The sequence below is a fragment of the Aotus nancymaae genome, unplaced genomic scaffold (assembly GCF_030222135.1).
Source record: "Aotus nancymaae isolate 86718 unplaced genomic scaffold, 86718_ANA_hifiasm-v0.15.2.pri h1tg000012l, whole genome shotgun sequence".
Classification (NCBI taxonomy): domain Eukaryota; kingdom Metazoa; phylum Chordata; class Mammalia; order Primates; family Aotidae; genus Aotus; species Aotus nancymaae.
In genome coordinates this window covers 8,124,114-8,143,823 of record NW_026988423.1, presented here as the reverse complement: position 1 = coordinate 8,143,823, position 19,710 = coordinate 8,124,114, and the positions used below count along the sequence as shown (strand labels likewise).

The window sequence follows — 19,710 nt, the reverse complement described above, 5'->3', positions numbered from 1 at the left end:
TCAGCAATCACTTTAGATTTTTTTTCTTGCCCCTTGAAACTAAGTTAAAACCCAGCTCAGGGCCTTGGTACTTAACAGTTTATTTTGCTTAGAACACTCTTCCCCCAGATCATGTCTGCCTGCAACTCATCATTCAAATCTCACTTCAAAGATAACTAATCCAGAGAGGTATTATCTCCCACCCATATTTCTGTAGTTCCCCACCCCACCCCATCACTACTATAACATTATTTTTATCTTGACAGCACTTATCAATACCCAAAATTATGTTACATATATCTGTAGCATGTGTTTAGCCTACCTTTGTTCATTCCAATGTCACTCCTTTAAGATACGAACACTGTGTTCAAGGCTTTATCCCCAGTACTAGTAGGTAGTCAATAAATATTTGCTGACTTATTAACTTATTGAATCATGCTAATTATCAGACATCTAAAGTACAACTGAAGACACAAAAAAATTTCAAATATGACTAAAAACCTGTAGCGAAGTGTACGACTAAAAATAACAGACACATCATTGGGCTTTACTAGTAATAGCTTTAACTTAAAACAAAAAAGTTATAGCTTCAACTTTTAAATACCCAAGCCAAGATACACTTTCACAAATCCAAACCCCTTTCCATTTTGCCTACTGCATTCTATACGAACTTTCAGTGGCATTTACAACAGTGTGTCCTCATTTTATCATTTGCTGAGTATATGTCATCCTAAGCCACTGTGAGTTTCGGAAAGGCAGAAAACAGGGGCTCTATCCTGAATTACACTACCTTCGGAGATAAAGAAAGTTAACATTTAGGTTGTAACTTTTGTGCCTTACTTTCCTTAGCCATAAAATGAGAATAAACATAGTTCCTATCTTACAGTATTGTTATGGATATTAAATGAACAAATACATATGAACTACTTAGAACAGTGCTTGACAGAGTCTAAGGTGAAAGTAAATGTTAGCTAAGATTATCCATCCTTTTTATATCTTTGTAAACCCATCAAGCCTGGCAAAGTGCCTTCCATGTATTGAGTTCAAAGTAAATGTTTATTAAATAGAATTTAATTAAACCTAAGTATAAAGAGAGTAAATGGGGTGAATGATTCAATCATCCTATAAAAATGCACTGAAGCCAGGCGCAGTGGCACACGCCTATAATCCCAGCACTTTGGAAGGCTGCGGTGGATAGACCACCTGAGGTTAGGAGTTCAAAATCAGATTGACCAACATGGTGAAACCCCGTCTCTACTAAATACAAAAAATTAGCCAAGTGTGGTGGCACATGCCAGCTACTTGGGAGGCTGAGGCAGGAGAATCATTTGAACCTGGGAGGCGGAGGTAGCAGTGAGCCGCCGGTAGCAGTGAGCCGAGATCGCGCCATTGCACTCCAGCCTGGGCAACAAGAGCAAAACTCCATCTAAAAAAAAAAAAATGCACTGAATGCTTTTTCTGAGTGTCAAATACTCTGCTAGGCCTAGGGATCAGGGTGAACACAAGAGGAAGAGGTTGAAAATGTGTCTTTGTTTTATTAACTTAAATCCGTTTACTGAGTCTCCTTTAATGTGTCAGGAATTTTCTTCTGTGTTTTTCTTTTAGGTTTATATATATGAACCCTGATTGCAAATGCAACCCATTTTTTAAGCAATTCTGCCAGTGGAGGGCGCAGTGCAATTAATAAATCAGTACATCACATGTTGTACACCAAAAAAGAATTCAAACTTTATTTTGAAATGTATCATATCATTTCGCAAAAATTTGAATTCCTAACCAATCTTTCCCCTCGGGCAATGTTAAAATCAGAGCATAATACAAGAAAGATAGACTAGAATTTGCCTCAAAAAAAAAAAAAATTCAAAAGGGAGAGAGAGAAAGATTTTAAAAACTAAGTAAATGTCTTCTTTTTAGTTATAACGTATCTGCAGTCTTTCTTTAAAAGTAGAATATAGGCCGGGCGCAGCGGCTCATGCCTGTAATCCCAGCACTTTGGGAGTCCGAGGAGGGCAGATCATTCCAGGTCAGGAGATTGAGACCAGTCTGGCCAACGTGGTGAAACCCCCATCTCTACTAAAAATACAAAAATTAGCCAGGTGTGGTGGCGCGCGCCTGCTACTCGGGAGGCTGACGCACGAGAATCGCTTGAACCCAGGAGGCGGGGGATGCAGTGAACAGAGATCGCGCCACTACACTCCAGCCTGAGCAACAGAGCAAGACTCCGTATAAAAATTAAAAAAAAAAAAAAAAAAAAAAGAATAGAATTGCTACTATTCAGATGTGTGGAACGGGAACCTCCTTCGGTCAGGTAGGATGCAAAGCTTGGAAACTACATGCTCAAGCACGAGGCCACTGCAGCTAAGCCAATAATGCAGGAGAGGTGGAGACAGCCTTGGGTTCCTGAAAAGGATCCGGTTGGTAAAGCTGTAAGAGTGTGTGTGCCCGGACATCCCTCTGGCTGGGCCTGGGGACTTGAAGAGTGATCAGGGGTCAGGCAGGAGTGCAAGGAACCATACGTACCGTGTTGGAAAAGGAGATTCCGGCGTCGCATCGCTGCACCCTGAGGAGCATCTGGTTGCCGTCATCCAAGAAGTTGTTGATTTCAAGACAGTTAGACAACAGTGGCTGATCCCAGAGTTCAGACATCAGCCCGAAGTAATTCTGGGTAGTAGTGAAGATGAAGAGCTTCCGAACGTCCGCACTCTCGTTCGCCATGATTGGAGGGGGTGGAGGGAAGTGGGAGGAAGGGGAAAGGAAGAAGAAACCAGTCCGGAGGGAAGTGAAGGGAAGAGAGGAGCTTCGCTCAAACCTGTAGCCCTACCACGGGCCCGCAGCGCTTCGCGGTTGCCAGGGACAGTCGCTATGGCGACGGAGCGCTACGGCGCAGTCGCCGGCGGCGCGCGGCGGACGTTGCCCTCTCAGGGTACGCGCACGCAAAGCTCCCGGAGGCGACCGACCGCCTAGGAGCTCCTCAGCGGCCCCCTGCGGTCATCGATTGTAAGGGGTTCCGAGAAGTGTCTTCCTACTGATTTCTTATAACACAAAATCAGAAGAGAGACACGGAGCTTTCAAGTACAGCAGCGTGATCTAGATTTAGGAGAGCTGGGTTCTAGCGCTCCCTCTCCATGTGCACCTGGTAGCAAACCACTCTGTCAGCGTCAAGTTGCACATCTGTAAGAGGGGGAGATACTATCTCACAACCAGGGACGTAGTGCGGATTTTAAGAGATTACTATTTAAAAATCGCTTTTTAGAGAGGCTTATAAAGAATAGGAATTCAATACAATGTTAATTTACTTTCTCAATCTCCCTCTGCTCCTTTCTGTGCTGCTGCATTTCCCAACTTTATTTTTATCCCATTACTAATTTTAGAAAAATTTAGCCAGCGGTTTTTTCATTGCAATCATTACCCGAACACAGCCATATTTGTAAAATAGCTAAAATGTGCAATGATACTTGTTAGTTTATAACAATCGCAACTAAATTCTATGAAAATACAGATATGAAAACATTCTTTATCATTTTCTACCCCATGGCATTACTATAAACTACTAAACTGCTGGTCATTAATCTGAACTTTCTGGATTCAGTAATTCTCTTCTAAAAAGAGTTACTACATATTATTAGGTTGGTGCAAAAGTTATGGCGGTTTGGCAAGAATCATAATTACTTTTGCACCAATCTAATACAATTTGCCAAGTACTGAACTAGGCCCTGGGGACGCAGTTCCTGCCCTCAGGAAGTTTTTGCTGTAGTCATTCATCACCTCAGCACTGGTTCAAGCCGTGATCCTAGTGTACATAAACTTACACAGACTTTTTTTGTTTGCATTCAATAATCGTAACTTCCTCTTAAAACTATATTGTTTGAGAATTAAAGAGAGAATCCTTCTATCTGCTGAGCAACGTGCTTAAGATTTTGGAGTGGGAACTTAAAAAAGCTGAACTGCTCTAAATTATACAAGGAAATGAATTTAAATTCTCATGAAATATCTAAACGGTGGGAGATGGGAGTCTGGCCAATGGATGGGAAAACATCCAAACAGTGATATGAGATGGGGTGCCCCTGCACTCCAGCCTGGGCAACAGAGTGAAACTCCGTTTCAAAAAAACAACAACAAAAAATTTCTCCACTGGGTGGGGAAAAACACTTCGATAAAAAGATTTTGAAAGCAAAAGTGGCCACTCTGGTTACAGAGTTTCTTGCTCTGCAATGGGCATTATCACCCTAACCAAGGTCTTCAGGAAAGTCTCCATTACCCACAAGTGCTCACTTTGGGTGAGTTGTTTTGGTGGAAATGTATGAAACAGCTGAATTGAGCTTCTGTAACAATATGGTGAATAAAAAGGCAACACGTGTAGGAAGATGAGTCTAGAAAGCAGATGAGATCATGAGTATGTTATCCTTCCAAGAATTTTTAGAACTCCTGAGGAAACTTCAGGCTTCCACAAACTATGAAATTGTGTGTGAATCAAGTTTAACACAGATATCAAACATGGAAGCTCCTGTTGATATGTAAACTCCATGAAATAGAGGTTTTGTGTTTCCTGTTCACTACTGTATATGAAAAAATGAGGCATAGAGTGGGAAAACAAGTTCAGATAAGGACTGAAGCATACAATAAAGAAGAAAGAACCTCACAGATTAAATAATTTACACAAAAACACAGAGATGGTAAGTGGTAGAATCAAGATTCATGCCAAAATCCAGTTCTAAGCCAGTCTCTATATACCATATCACAGTGATAGCCAGATATACATCAAAATCCATTTTTCCCTTCCATAGCTAAGAAATGGCTGTCCTCCAGGTGTGACCATGTGACTAATTCTCACCAATAAAATGTGAGAAGTAATGTGTACCTCTTCAGGGCAAAGTTTTAAAGAAGTGAGAGTACCTTTACCTTTTGCCACCTGGATGCAGATAACAACAAAGCAACAAGGCTGACAAAGCTTTCAAAGAGTAGGACCCTAGGACACTGAACCACAGTGTGGAATAATGTCTGCAGCTGTTAAATAAGCAAGAAATAAACTTTTTTGTGTTTGAGGCATTATATATTGAACTGTATGAGACTATTTTTATAGCAATTTAGGCCACTCTAACCAAAAGAGAAGTTGATATCCATAGTATAGTAATGATTTAATTTTTTTTTAACATGGGCATTGGCTTAGCAGTTGGCTGACAGGTGGCATGAAAACAGGTAACATGAGCTGGAGGGCAAGGCCCAAAACTTTCTGAGCCAGGGCTTCCTAATTTTGTCCTGTATGCCATTTTCCAATCTTTTTGATGATGTCTTTATACTTTATACTTTAAAAAATTATTTTCATACTTAAAAAAATTACTGCCAGGCACAGTGGCTCTCGCCTGCAATCCCAACACTTTGGGAGGCCAAGACAGTTAGATCACAAGGTCAGGAGTTGAAGACCAGCTTGGCCAATATGGTAAAACCCCATCTCTATTAAAAATACAAAAATTAGCCAGGCATGGTGGTGCAGTCTGTAGTCCCAGGAGGGGACTCCGGAGGCTGAGGCAGAAGAATCACCTGAACCCAGGAGGCAGAGGTTGCAGTGAGCCAAGATCACACTACTGCACTCCAGCCCAGGCAATAGAGCAAGACTCTGTCTCAAAAAAAAAATTACCAAAGACTTCAAAAGGATTTTGTTTCTGTAGGTAATTTCTATCAACATTTACTGTAATCAAAATTAAAACTGAGAAATTTTTGAAATATGTATTTATCTATTTTAAAATAAGCATAATAAGATCATTCTTGGTAAAATAACATATTTTTATGAAAATAATTAGAGTTCTAAAAGGCAAAAAGCATTGATGAGAAGAATGGCATTGTTTTACATTTTTGTTAAGTATCTTTCATGCCTGCCTTAGCAGAAGACAGCTGGATCCTCTATGTGCTTCTGCATTCCATCTCTTGCAATACATTGTTTTGGTTGAAGTAGATAGAAAATATCCAGCCTCTCATAGCTATGTAGTTTAAAATTTAATCAAGAAGTTAAAACATGGAAAAGAATTTTAATAGATACTTGTGAATATTCTTTCAGACTAAAGTAACACTCCACAAGTAGTAGTTTCTTAAAGGATAGTTGAAATTTGCAATTTGGAACCCAATCAATGAATATTTCATACTCAGTTACATTAAAATCCATTGGTTTTCTAGCACTTTGAATGTATTTTTTACCCATATACAATTTCATAACATCATGCATTGGTCATTTAGAAAATATTGGTTCACTTATCTATGAAGATCTTCCAAACATTGATACATTTCCTTATATAATATTTTTTTTTCTTTTTTTTTTTTAATATATAGAGACAGAGTTTCACCATGTAGGCCAGGCTGGTCTCGAACTCCTGACCTCAGGTTATCCACCTGTCTCGGCCTCCCAAAGTGCTGGGATTACAGGTGTGAGCCACTGTGCCTGGCCTATAATATTTTACATTCATTAATACACCACTGATCTCATAAGAAAAAAGTCTTTTTAGGGACAGGGTCTTTCTCTGTCGCCCAAACTAGAGTGCAGTGGCTTAACCATAGCTCACTGTAGCCTCAAACTCCTGTGCTAAAGCTATCCTCCCACCTCAGCCTCCCAAAGTGCTGGGATTACAGACATGAGCCACCTCTCCTGGCCAAGAAAAAGTCTTTATATATGAAGAGGTTGTCATACTTACAGCAGAGAATTTACGTTATCCAAGATTCTAATTTTTGCAGGAATGCTTGAATTTTATCATTGGCAACAAATAAGGTCCATCGTTTTCCTGGAAGTGATAAGCTTATTTCATTCATTTTTAAGAAAAATATCTGCCAAATATCAAAGTATGAATAACATTAGTTTGTTATACTTTCAAGTAAAAATGGTCTTTCATGAAAAAAAAAACTAGCTTAAATCACAACTCAAACAATCATGAAATTATTTTTCTTGAAACAACCATTATTAATACTTCATTCAAAATATTGAAATGACTAGTACTCAAGGTTTAATATTTAATAAAAAGAATAAATTTTACTCCTTCATCAAGGACATTCTTAAATGAAACTGGAATCTTTTCCAGTGAATGCATGCATGTGAAGAACAGATGATTACTAAAGCACTTGGGGCCCCACCATTGATTTGTGTCAAGTTGCCAGCTGTTTTAGCCACTGCACTGTTTTTCAATGTTATATAACAAACTACTACACATTTAGTGGCTTAAAATAACACCCATTCATTAGCTAAGAGTCTAATAAGTCATGAGGCTCTGTGCTGCATGCTAAGGGTCTCACAGGCGTAAATCAAAATGTCAGCCAGGCTGCATTCTCATTTGGAGCTTAGAGTCCTCTTATAGTTGAAGCAGAATGCATTTTCTTGCAGTTGTAAGACAGGTCTTCATTCTTTGCTGGATGTCAGCTGGGGCCACTCAGCAATTAGATATTGCCCACATTCTTATCCTTAATCTTTAAAGCCAACAATAGAGAACCTCCTAACACATCTAAGCTCCATTGTGCTTCAAATCTCTTTTATAACAGGAAGAAACCAGCTCCTTTTAAGGATTCACCTGATTAGATCAGGCCCAATCAATAATTTCCTTTTTTATTAACTCAAAGTCATCTGGTGAGTAAACTAGGCATGGGAATGATATACCATCATATTCACGGATTTCCTCCACACTCAAGGTTAAGGGGCCCTTCAAAGTGTGCACACCAGGGAGCAGACACCTTGGGGACTTCCTAGAATTCTGTCTATCATAGCTGCTATTGCTCTGCACCATCAATGTAAATGTCAAGCACAGCGACAGAGATACATAATGTTCTGACCTCACTTCCCCTGAAAACTGTTAAAAACGTGCACTTTGAATGAAGAGACCCCCACTCAAACAGGCTTTGTGTGAGCAACATGGCTGTTCATTCACCTGGGTCCAGATGGGCTAAGGCTGAAAAGGGTGTTAGCAAAGGGCAGTGGGATAGGAGTTGGTTTTATAGGTTTGGGGTGGGCAGTGGGAAGTTACAGAGTAAGATCAGTTACAGTGGTGGAAGCAGGGGCAAGGAGTATACATTACGATAAGTTCAGTTACAATGGCGGTGGGATAAGAGTAGTTAAGATGGTAGGGTGGGGTGAGGAGTATTCACATTATCGTAGTAACAGTTAAGATGGAAGAGTAGGGTGAGGGGAAGCTTATGTCAGGGGGTGGGGAAGCTCTGCTGGGCGATCAGGGATAATGGCCAACACAGGCCGGGGTTGCAGGGTGATCAGCCAAGGCAGGCAGGACTTTAAACTTTCTGGGTCCGGGCTTGCACATGGAGGCCTGACAAAAACATTTCAAGTTCCTCCCAAAATCTAGTGTTCTAGATGATTTTTAAGGTATCTGCATCTATTTCATGAAAGTGAATATAGGATAAAGATTTTTTTTCCATTTTACCCATTATGTTTGATAAATATTGGCAAATATGTTAAATATATAGTGTTGGTTATAAAATATTGCCCTATAAAGTTACTAAACAGATGCTTTGTAATTTTAGTAATTTTAAAGGAAAAAATACTAGTCAAGTTGGTAGACTAAATGATACTCAGATAGCTGGTAAAACATTATTTCTGGGTGTATTTGTGAGAGTGTTTCAGGAAAAGATTAGCATTTGAATCAATGGACTGAGTAAGAAGATAGCCCTCATCAATGTGGGCAGGCATCATTCAACCCCTTGAGGACTCAAATAGAACAAAAAGGCAAGGAAAGGTGAACTTGCTGTCTTCTAGTGGTGGGACATCCATCTGCTGCTCTGGAAAATCAGAACTCCTAGCTTTGGGGCCTTTTGACTTCAGAATGTAAACCAGCAGCACACCATGTTCCAAGGTCTTGAGATTCAGGCTGAATTACACCACTAGCTTTCCTGGCTTTCCAATTTGCAGATGGCATAACAGGTGACTTATTGGTCTCTATAATTGGGCGAGGAAATGCCCATACTAAATATCCTCTTAAATATCTATTTATATCCTGTTAATCCTGTTTCTCTGGACAACCTGACTAATTTAGATCACTTAAAGTTCCTTCAAATTCATATGTTGAAACTTAATCCCTAGCATGATATTATTAAGAGGTAGGGCTTTGGAAGGTAATTAGGTCTTGAGGATGGAGCCCTCATGAATCAATTAGTGTCCCTGTAAGAGAGGCCCAATAGAGCTTGTTCACCCCTTCCATTATATGAGGACATATAGAAGGCACCACCTAGAAGGAACAGGTTCCCACCAGATACCAAATCTGCTGTTGCCTTGATTTTGGACTTCACAGCCTCCATAACTGTGAGCAATACATTTCTATTATTTACAATTTACCCAGTCCGAGATATTTTGTTACAGCAGCCCAAATAAACAAAGAAGATACTCTACATTAAAATCTGATATTTACCTCAAATACTTAAATATATTTACCTTTACACGTTTTTTGAGTCCTTGTGGAATAAAAGGAATTCTATTTCTTCTGACTCTCTTTCTAAATCACTGAATAGTTGAATAGATCCTGCTTCTGGGTCTAGCAGGCAGCCAATTCTTTCTGCAGTCAGTTGCACTAAAAATATACAGGGAAAGAGGAAGGAGATATGTTGTAAGCAAGGGTGTTAGTCCTCACTGGTTTGTAACATGTAGCTGAAGGTTATTTCTTATATCTGTACTCCTGCTACTCCTTCCCCGAGTGATGTCCTATGAAGCTGTCATTGAAGAGGTGGGGGAATTGCCAGAAATGTGATAATGTGGGATGATTTTCGCCTATCTCCTCTAGCAAGAGACCTGGAAACAGTCATTAGAAAACAAAATCAAGGGGTAGCATTCCTTCTTGCAAATAATACTTCTGTGTTTCATTATGAGAACATTCAGACAGTATATTTCAATCTTAACTTTTTTTCAGATACTAAATATTATTTATTTGAATATTAGTGCTTCATTATGTTTAAATATGTTTTAAAAATTACATATCAAAGTCACTTTTAAATACATTTTAATATTAATAGCAAGGATTGCAGGAAATACGGCAAAGACTGTGTTCTAAAACTTTTATCTTTTAAAATAAAAAAAATACCAGTCTTCGGAGAAATAAATATATTCTCAAAAGTATAGCGCTGTGATGCTGTACAGGTACTTCTTAGTAAAAATTGTTCCTAGTTCTTGAGCTGTGGTTATAATTACCTTATATAAGAATTATCTTAAGTAGTCATATTGCTTTTTAACAATACATGTTAAACATGTTCTCTTTTGAGGGAAAAGAGAACATGTGAAAAAGTAGATACTGGCTCTCAAAGTTTCTGCACATCAGTTCCATTCACATTTTATTGGCCAAGCAAACTACATGGTCACATCTAATTGCAAGTGGGCAGGTAAGTGAAACTATACCTTATACACAAAAGAAGAGTTATAGAATATTTGAGAACAACCCTAATGACTACTACACTTTCTAATGTTTTTATTTTTTTCTTCCATTTTTTTTTTTTGAGACGGAGTCTCACTCTGTCACCCAGGCTGGAGTGCAGTGCAGTGGCACAATCTCTGCTCACTGCAACCTCTGCCTCCTGGGTTCAAGAGATTATCCTGCCTCAGATTCCCAAGTAGCTGGGATTACAGGCGCCCACCACCACACCCAGCTAACTTTTTTGTTTTTTGTATTTTTAATAAATAATACACCAGTTTCACCACATTGGTCAGGCTGGTCTTGAACTCCTGACCTCAAGTGATCTGCCTGCCTTGGTCTCCCAAAATGATGAGATTACAGGCATGAGCCACCGTGCCCAGCCTAATGTTTTTCAAATTAACAAAAACAAATACTGCTTGCACTAAGCCAAAGAAGCTGTGCTCTTTCTTTTTATTCTACCATAGTAACCAATAATGTTCTAGACAGTGGCTGCACTGATGGCAAAGAACAGAGTCTCCAGCTGACCTTTAATGGGTAGTATGATCAAGCAAGAAAATTGTGTTGTCCTAAACAACTGAGCTTCTATGGTTTCTTTGTTGCTCTGGCCTAATCTAACCCATCTAGACTTCTGCAGATAAAGCATGCACTTTGCTTCAGCCATGGTATCCACCTACCCTGTTGTCTTACACCCAGGTCATTTCACTAATTTACATGGTCAACCAGGCCCAGAAGGCTTCCAGGTTTGTAAAGGTGCTTTATGTAATGCTGTCTTAATGAAATTTGTTTCACTTACACCAAATTATGTGATAACTTGTCTGATAAAAATACCGCTTTTAATTTTGTCATTCAGGATAATAAAGTATGCTAGTGAAACTGTGTTAAGGCCCTTAATATAAACAATTTCAAAACATATTACTAGTTAATCTTTTCCTCTGTGATGATGCTAATTATACGTTGCTTTCTTTGCTTTGTGCATTATCTAGCTTATCTGTTATTTGCAGGAAGTAGTCTTGCTTTGACTTATAACTGAATGTCCTGTAATGTCATTTAAAAAATAATACATACCCACTGATGTAAATGCTGAAGGGAAAGCTTTTTAAACCATGGCAACTAATAACAAAAATGTTCACATAGATTGTTATTTTGAGTCTTTTTTTATCTCCATTTTTATTTACATAAAATGATTGTTGAATAACATACAATTAAATCAGAGCTTTCTGCTTCACAGCCTGGCATCTTTCTGGATAGATTCTGTGATAAAATAACTCTCTGACATCACAGCTTGTTGCTATGATACTAGAACATCAAAAATTTGGCAGTGTCAACCTACTCAGCAGGGTAGCTCAGGATAAATTTAAAGCAAAAGAGATCAAGTTACAATTCTCGTTTTTCAAGCATTGACTTGGCACCTTTAATCCCTAAAGATATCTAATCAAATATGAAATTTGAGATTTTATACCATTAAGGAACACATTCACTGAAACTACTGGAAATTATTGCTATCAAGTGTCTAGTGTACTTGTCAGGAATGGGGCTGTGAAGTCAATGAAGATACATTTGGGGAAGTCCTTTATTAGAGAAAAGACAGGAATCTAAGGTATCCATGTGATACACAGTTGTTTCCATCAGGTTCAAATGTAGCTCCTGATGATTCAGCAACCTACAAATTAAAAAGATAAGTTATTTGAGCTTCCTTCTGGGGAAACTCTGGGAGCTTGATAGTTGTTTTAAGGCTCAAAAAATCAGTTTTTGGTCCAGGCACATGGTTTATATAACAATTCCCTTACAAACTTAGTAGGCTTTCTGATGTATTTGCTTTTAGTTCCATATACTAAATCCCATATTCTGGTTATTTCTTACATATGATTCCAAAGAATGATCTTTTTGCTTAGTCATACCCATGTCCCCCTCTCTCAACTTGTTGGTTATCCTGAGGCTATCTGAAACAATAGGTTTAGATGGCAAGGTTAAAATCCTTAGTCTGAGCTTTGCCCCAATATTATATCACTTTTTTTTAAACTGAGAGATCTTTTAGCACCTTTATCACTTACAACTTTTTTTCAGTCTTACCTCTTATTACTTAAAAACTAGGAGCAGTCAGCTTCTCTAACCCTGAGAGATCCTTGATCTCTAGGATTCCTTAGCACTCTTCTATTCCTTCTAGAAAATTAACCAGTTCTCATCTGAGCTCATATTTTTCTTGTAAATCTTGCTAAAGGCAGACAACTGTAGCCAATACACTATCACTCTGCCTTTAACTATTTTCCACAGAGTTAGAATCTTACTAGGTTAATGGTCTCCCTTCTACTTCTCAATGGGAAGTTTCAGTGAATATTTTAAAAGGCATGTTAAAAATCTCTAGATAATCAACCTAGTAATGTTTCTTCGCTGCCTGTTGCATGACCACTAATTCTATACAACACATTTTAAGTTTCTGCATGCAGCATCTTCATTCTAAGCACCAATATCTATATTCTTGTGGTAGTTGTTACTGTCATTTAACAAATGTTTCTGGCTTTTCTCTTTCTTGCCACTTCTCTGCTCTTTTTAAAGATACGTATGATCTTATGACTTGCTTTGATCTTTGAAATGTAGGTAAAAGTAATATATCACATATACACAAAAGTATTAAAAGCCAATGTATGATTTAACATAGTTCTTTCTCACTGCCATGATAATCATGGAAGGATAAAACAAGACAGTGTTTTTATCAGGTTAGCTCCCTAAGCAGCTTGGATGGGTAGGGTCTTCTCAATAACCTACCATGAACAAGAAATAAACCTTTGTTATGATAGCATGTTGATATTTTAGTGTTTGTTACTGTAACATTGCCTAGTCCTGACATATACAATCAAGGTATGGCAAATGTTATAATAACAACCCCAAAATTTCAGTGGCTTATCATAAGAATTTTATTTCTCTTTCTTTCGACAATTCAGTGTGGTACTTGGCAGGCAGTCTTCCTTGTGATGATTCAGGAATTTAGACCTTTTCCATTTTGTAGCTCCACTATCCTCTAGGACTATGGAATTCTTTCCTGGGTTATTTAAATCTGGTTGATTGACAGGTAAGGAATGCAGTCTTATGCAGGAGATGTATACGGCAATTCCTGACTTTTTATCTTTTTGAGTCGGAGTCTTGCTGTTGCCCAGGTTGGAGTGCCATGGTGCAATCTCAGCTCACTGCAACTTCCACCTCCTGGGTTCCAGCAAGGGAAACATAATCTTTATTATACCCTGGAATAGGAAAGAATGACTTAATCTGCACATATTATTCTCTGACACAGTGTGCTTTACAAATCTGGTGCTCCATTGAATGAACCAATAGGTCAATCAAGCCTTGACTTGTTTTTAAAATGTATGCAGGGCAGATTTTATAGGCATGCAACTTGTGCAATGTCACAGGGCCTCATGCTTAGAAAGGCCTCTCAGTTGGTTTAATGATGTGTTCTCACAGAGCACTACATACTTTTTTAACAAGAGGCTCTGAATTTTCATTTTGTTCTGGAACCTACATATTATGCACCTGGTCCTAAGTCTAGGTTGTATCAGAAGAATGTGCAGTGGAAGCATTAGTTGCATATGAAATGTGGAAGAATTCAGTGAAGCTGTCTAAGAATTATCTACTTGTCTAGCCTATAGAGAGATAGTATCTTGAAAGAATTGTTGTATTTTGTTGTATTTTTTTTTCTGTATTTTCTTGCTCATGACCATTATAGTCAGTGTCATTATCTAAAAGAAAATTATAAACTGTAAATCAGAAATGGAAAGAAATACAGCTGGTTTACTATTTACTTCAAAAACATACTTTTGAAATACCACAATACTTCAAAAAATATGCCATTTAAACCAAAAACTGTTGATTCTCATAAGCTATGTTTTCTTTATAAACAAGAAAGCTCTTGCAAATTAAAAGTCGAGGCCCTGAAAGACGCAGATCAAAGACGCTATGCTATAACAGTTGAAGGTCATCTTGGCTAGAAATAGAGTTCAAGAGTTGGATAGGGCTTGAACGTGGAAGAGGTCTCTTTTGTGAGGCTAGAGATGAGGGAATAGACTTCTAAGGAACACATAATGAGAAGCAGCATCAGCATCAAGAAACACCAACACTGTCACTGCCAGTGAGGAGAGCAAGGTGGGTGCAAAGTAAATGTCAGACTCTTTGCAGACCATTAACTGCCTTTCTAAGAATAACTGCCTCTGCTGCAATCATGTGAACTGATCTCTGTGCTGAGTGGTCCTCACCAGTGGCCTTACATAACTGCTCATATGTCACCTATGTATTTTCCAAAGAAGTCATGAATAACCATGGCCCAAGAATTTGCTAAATCCCATTCAAACTGCCCGGTGTAGATGACCATATTTTCAATGGCTGAAAACATGATTAAGATGCCTACAACTAAAGATGAAGTCATCAAAAAGGTGGTAGTGATATAGGTGGAAAAGCTCCAGTATCAGAATTTGGGCGAGGATAAAAACCAAACTCCCTTTACACATCTCCTTCATTGCAACTCCTTCCTTTGATTTGATAGACTACTTCAAAATAAATTCTCTTGCTAAATATAGAACTTGATTTTTGTTGAATGTACTCTAAAGACCTCAGCTGATACATGGTTTTGTGCCCTTTAGCAAGTTTGATAACATTGTCACATTTATTTTCTCAATAACACAATGCTGTGATGTCTAGAGAAGGCAGGTATTACTATCTTACAAAGAAGAAAACTGAGTCATAACATGGTTAAATGTTTTATCAAGGTTGTAAAGTTAAAAAGGAAATTCATCAGTCTAATGATGGTTCTCATTTTGACAAAACCTTTACACTATACCACTTTCCAACGTTAAGTCTAGGAAATGTATAGCGTGACAAAAAAATGAAATGCCTATTTAGCAAATACCAAAATTAGGAAACTACATTTAAGAACATACTCAATCCAAGCTGTTTGTACTCAGTTTTGGTCTTCTCTACCATCTCATTCAAATAAAAGAGACTTCTCTGCAGCAAGTCATCAAAACAATATAACCTCTGCCAGTAATTTTTTGATAGAGTCTTGCTTTGTCACCTAGATTGGAGTGCAGTGCCATGATCTCAGCTCACTGCAACCTCCACCTCCCAGGTTCAAGAGATTCTTGTGCCTCAGCCTCCGCATAGCTGAGATTACAGGCATGTGCCACCACGCCCAGCTAATATTTGTATTTTTATTAGTGACAGGGTTTTGCCCCTGTTGGCCAGGCTGGTCTCGAATTCCTGGCCTCAAGTGATCCACTCACCTCGGCCCTCCAAAGTGCTGGGACTACAGGCATGAGCCACAACACCTGGCGTGAACTACTTTTCTTCATTTGGGGCACATATTCACATATGGGAAGGCAAATCAGGTGTACTGCTTAATACAATTTCTCACCTCAGCCCTTGTTCTTAGTCTTCCTGGTTAGGTTTCAAGTTGAAATTGCTTTGTCCCTGGCCACCTGATATACAAGACACTGCTTTCTACCTATGATCCCATATCCAGAATTTTGTATATTCCTACCTTTCCAAAAGCATCCAACCTAGGCTGCTCTTTTTAATCATGCCACTTTCTTCCTGTACTTCACTATTTTCTAAAATTTCTTTATTTTTTTCCCATTCACTGTGACTTTTTAATAATTTATTTTAGAAGAGTTTTAATTATATGGAAAAACTGCAATGATACTACAGATGCTGCTCATATATCCCACACCCACTTTCCCCTATTATTAATGTCTTATATTAGTATGGTACATTTCCCACAATTAATGAACCAATATTGATTTATTTCTTTCAACTAGACTTCACTTTTTGATAGTAAGTTTCTAGAATATGTGGAATGAGAGATATTGCTGTGACCACCTTTGAAGAATATAGTCTGCCACAGTGAGGTATAAGCAGAAACTAATCTTATGCTTTTTCCTACTGCCTCATTAAACTGCTCTGTGAATTTATTTTTCCCTATGCTTTGAATAAAATTTCAGTCTAATCTCTTAATATAGTAGGCTGTATTTACCTTTACTTGGTGTTTCTCTCTCTGCAGGAGGATTATACATTCCTGCCCTCGTGACCTCAGGTGTAGCCATATGACTTGAACAGGATTAATGTGTCACTTCAGGGCAGAATCCTCTACAGGCAGCATAGGGTTTACCATGTTTTTCTTTCCCTCTGTCATGATGACAAACAGTGTTCTAGGTAGTGACTACTCCCTCAGTCTAGATCCCAGAGTGAACCACACTCACAGCCAAGCTAAAATTGATGTGGTCTAGCACACCCCTTTATGGTATGGGGGGTAAGTGTCATGTGTTACATAGTTCTGCATCTCTGGGCCTCTCTAAAACACATGGAGTTCTTGTAGGCTTTACTGAAATGCCAAAACAAAACAAAAAAAATCCTGTCTTGAAATCCCATTTCTGCTATTCCTTAGAGTTATCTTTCTTTAGATTTATGTGCATGAAAACATTTCACCAAATTTTTAACTGCAAGATTATTTTAAAAATCAACATTAATATACAGAAGGGAGAGCATCTGCATAGAGCCAGGACTACAATAACATGTGGCATCCCATAAATCACTTAATGTCTGTGTTGCTTGTTATTCTGGTAAGTGGGAAAGTCCTATTTTAAAAAGATGTCAAGAAAAACTAAACTATGTACGGAATATATAAATTAACACATCTTAGAGTACTATTTTTGGCTACCTTGACAGAGATATAACTATTTTAACAGATCTTTTTCATGGCTTTTTTTTATAACTCCCAAAAGCTAAGGGATGTGTATATGACCAAGATGCCAAATAGATAATAGAACTGGGTCTCAGTCCTCTTGCTTAATTACTTCCCTATTAAGCATAAGTATTATTTTTGTTGTTTTTTTCCCCTACATCCTTCTGTATTATAGTAGGATAAGATGAAAGATAAAGGAAATTACGTGCCTTTCCTAAAGTCACCCAGTGTCTTCTTTGGATCTGAAACTAGAACACACAGGCTTCTGCTTCAGGTGACTACTTCATCCCTCCCCTCCTTGTCATTACTTTCATTTAAAAAATTCTACTGTATGACAGAGAACCACAGTACTCTGTCAGAGTTTGTTTCTGCATTATAGGTATCTTTTTATGCAAAATTATGCACTATGTATGTATTGGTGAGCAGCAGAAAATATTAAATCCATATAACTAGGCATTTCTATACTTCTCATAGGTAGCAAGGCTATCAATATGCCCCTTTGTGAGAATAATCAGGATGATGAAAAGCCGACTTTGGGAAATGGAGGTTTGGCAGTAGCAGTAGGTACTGCCCAGACAAGAGAATGAAGAAGTAGATGGATATGAATGGTCTACATGACCCAGAAATTGCCGTCCCTTTGATATCATTGACAAGCATAGATTATGAACCCTAATTCCTATTCATAAAATTCTCTTAAATGCAGATAGCATACATATACAGTCATATATTTCTTATTAACAGGAATATCTTCCAAGAAATGTGTCATTAGGAGGTTTCATCACTGTGTGAACATCATAGAGTGTACTTACACAAACCTACATGCTAGGCTATATGATATAGCCTATAGGTCCTAGGCTAAAACCTGTACAGCATGCTACCGTACTGAATACTGTAAGCAATTTTAACACAATTGTTATTTGTGTATCTCAACATATCTAAACATAGAAAAGGTAGAGTAAAAATGCACTATTATAATCGCAAGGGACTATCATCACATACGCACATCCTGACCAAAATGTTGTTATGTGGTGCATGACTGTATTTCTCCCTCCAGACTGGCAGCTCCATGAGTCATGTCTGTCTTTTATATTCTTAAGCCCAGTAAAGTTTCTGGTTGAAGTGATCATTAAATATTTTTTGAATAGATCCACTAAATGAATACCACACATAGATCCAGCCTTTTGTCTTTTTTTTCAGAGTATTCTTTGGGTACGAGTAGGCTCCTATCCAGTTACTGCATTCAGCTCTATGTCTAGGCTCTCCAGGTACAGTGGGGGCTTCCTTAGTTTGAAAGTGATTCTTATGGTCCAATGGCCTATGAACTAATAAGAGGCAATAATCTGTTTCCCACTCTCACCCAATAATGGTGAAGAAAGGATACAATAATCACAATAAAAAATTTCTATTAAAAAAAAAACAGAAAATGTGCAGTGGGCATTGGTCTATAGCAATGCTGGTAGCCTGCAAGACAGGCATTATGAAATTCCCTACTCTTTGATCAGGCCTTGATTCTACTCTCTGGTAGGGCACCCCTTTAACATCATCCTGGGAGATCTTTCTTTCCATCCTTTAGGTGGTCCTCCTTGGGAAAAGGGGCTGTTTTGGTTTTGCAGCTCACTTCTTGAAGAAATAAGCTTGGCTATTGCTAATAGTTTTGTCACTATCATTTGTTTTATTTTGTGTTTTGTTTTGCACATTTTATATAAATTTTATTGAGGAAGAATATTCATAAAAAATCCATTTTTAAGTGTAGAATTCAATGAATTTTCACAAGTATATATACTATTACCTCAGTCAAGGCATAGAATATGTTCGTTACCCAAAAATTTCCCTTGGGTTTCTTTGCAGTCACTTTTCCCCCTGACTCACTCCATCTCTGCCCCAAGTATCACTGATATGCCATTGCTGTTAAGTTTTACATGTTCTAGAATTTCATCAAATATCCAGCTAGCATTAACACCTCCGATTGCCACATAGATGTTATAATGTAAATTGTTTGTGTGAATCAAATTCAAGTGAGAACTGCATATTCAAAATGATTCACATATCCTTTAAGTCTCTTTTAATTTCCTTCTCTCTCCTCTCATCCTAATAATTTGTTGCAGAATCTAGGTCATTTGTCCTGTAGATCTTTCTGACAATCTAGATATTGTTGATTGCATTGGGTATTTAACATGTTCCTCTGTTCCCTACTTTTTGTAGATGGTAGTTCTATTTAGAGACTTTATCTGATTCTGATTTTTTTTTTTTTTTTTTTTTTTTGCCTCATGCATTTTTAAATGCGTTGACATTCTTTTGATTTTGAGTAATAGAGAACTAAATATGCAAAATAGTGGAATTTATTGACTCATATAACTGAAAATTCCAGGGCATATCATGGATTTTGGGCTCATATCATGTAATAATATCCTGGTTTTTCTATCTTTCTGCTTCACACTGGTCTCTTTTGAGTTCTGGCTTCATTCTCCATGGCTTCTCTGGTTCAAATCCATAGGAAATAAAATTGTTTCCTGGTGGTTCAATTTTATGTCATTGGCAGTCGTTGGCCTGGCTTGGGTATGTGTACATCCTGGACCAATTAATGACATTAAGGAAATATGATATTCTGATTGGCCTGATCAGGGTGCC

The 19,710-nt window shown here is 38.0% G+C and overlaps 1 protein-coding gene across 5 annotated transcripts in view; it reads right to left on the bottom strand.

The window, feature by feature from the left end:
• DYNC2H1 (dynein cytoplasmic 2 heavy chain 1) overlaps positions 1–2,843 on the bottom strand; it is a 376,161-nt gene extending 373,318 nt beyond the window's left edge. For 2 of the 5 annotated variants that reach the window (XM_064375367.1, XM_064375368.1), the window contains exon 1: positions 2,500–2,843. In XM_064375367.1, coding sequence (XP_064231437.1) covers positions 2,500–2,694 — 195 coding nt within the window. In that variant the 5' untranslated portion in view covers positions 2,695–2,843. The remainder of the gene's footprint in view (positions 1–2,499) is intronic. The other 3 variants (XM_064375369.1, XM_064375370.1, XM_064375371.1) reach the window with 2 other exon arrangements.
• Between the last annotated feature and the right edge of the window lie 16,867 nt (positions 2,844–19,710).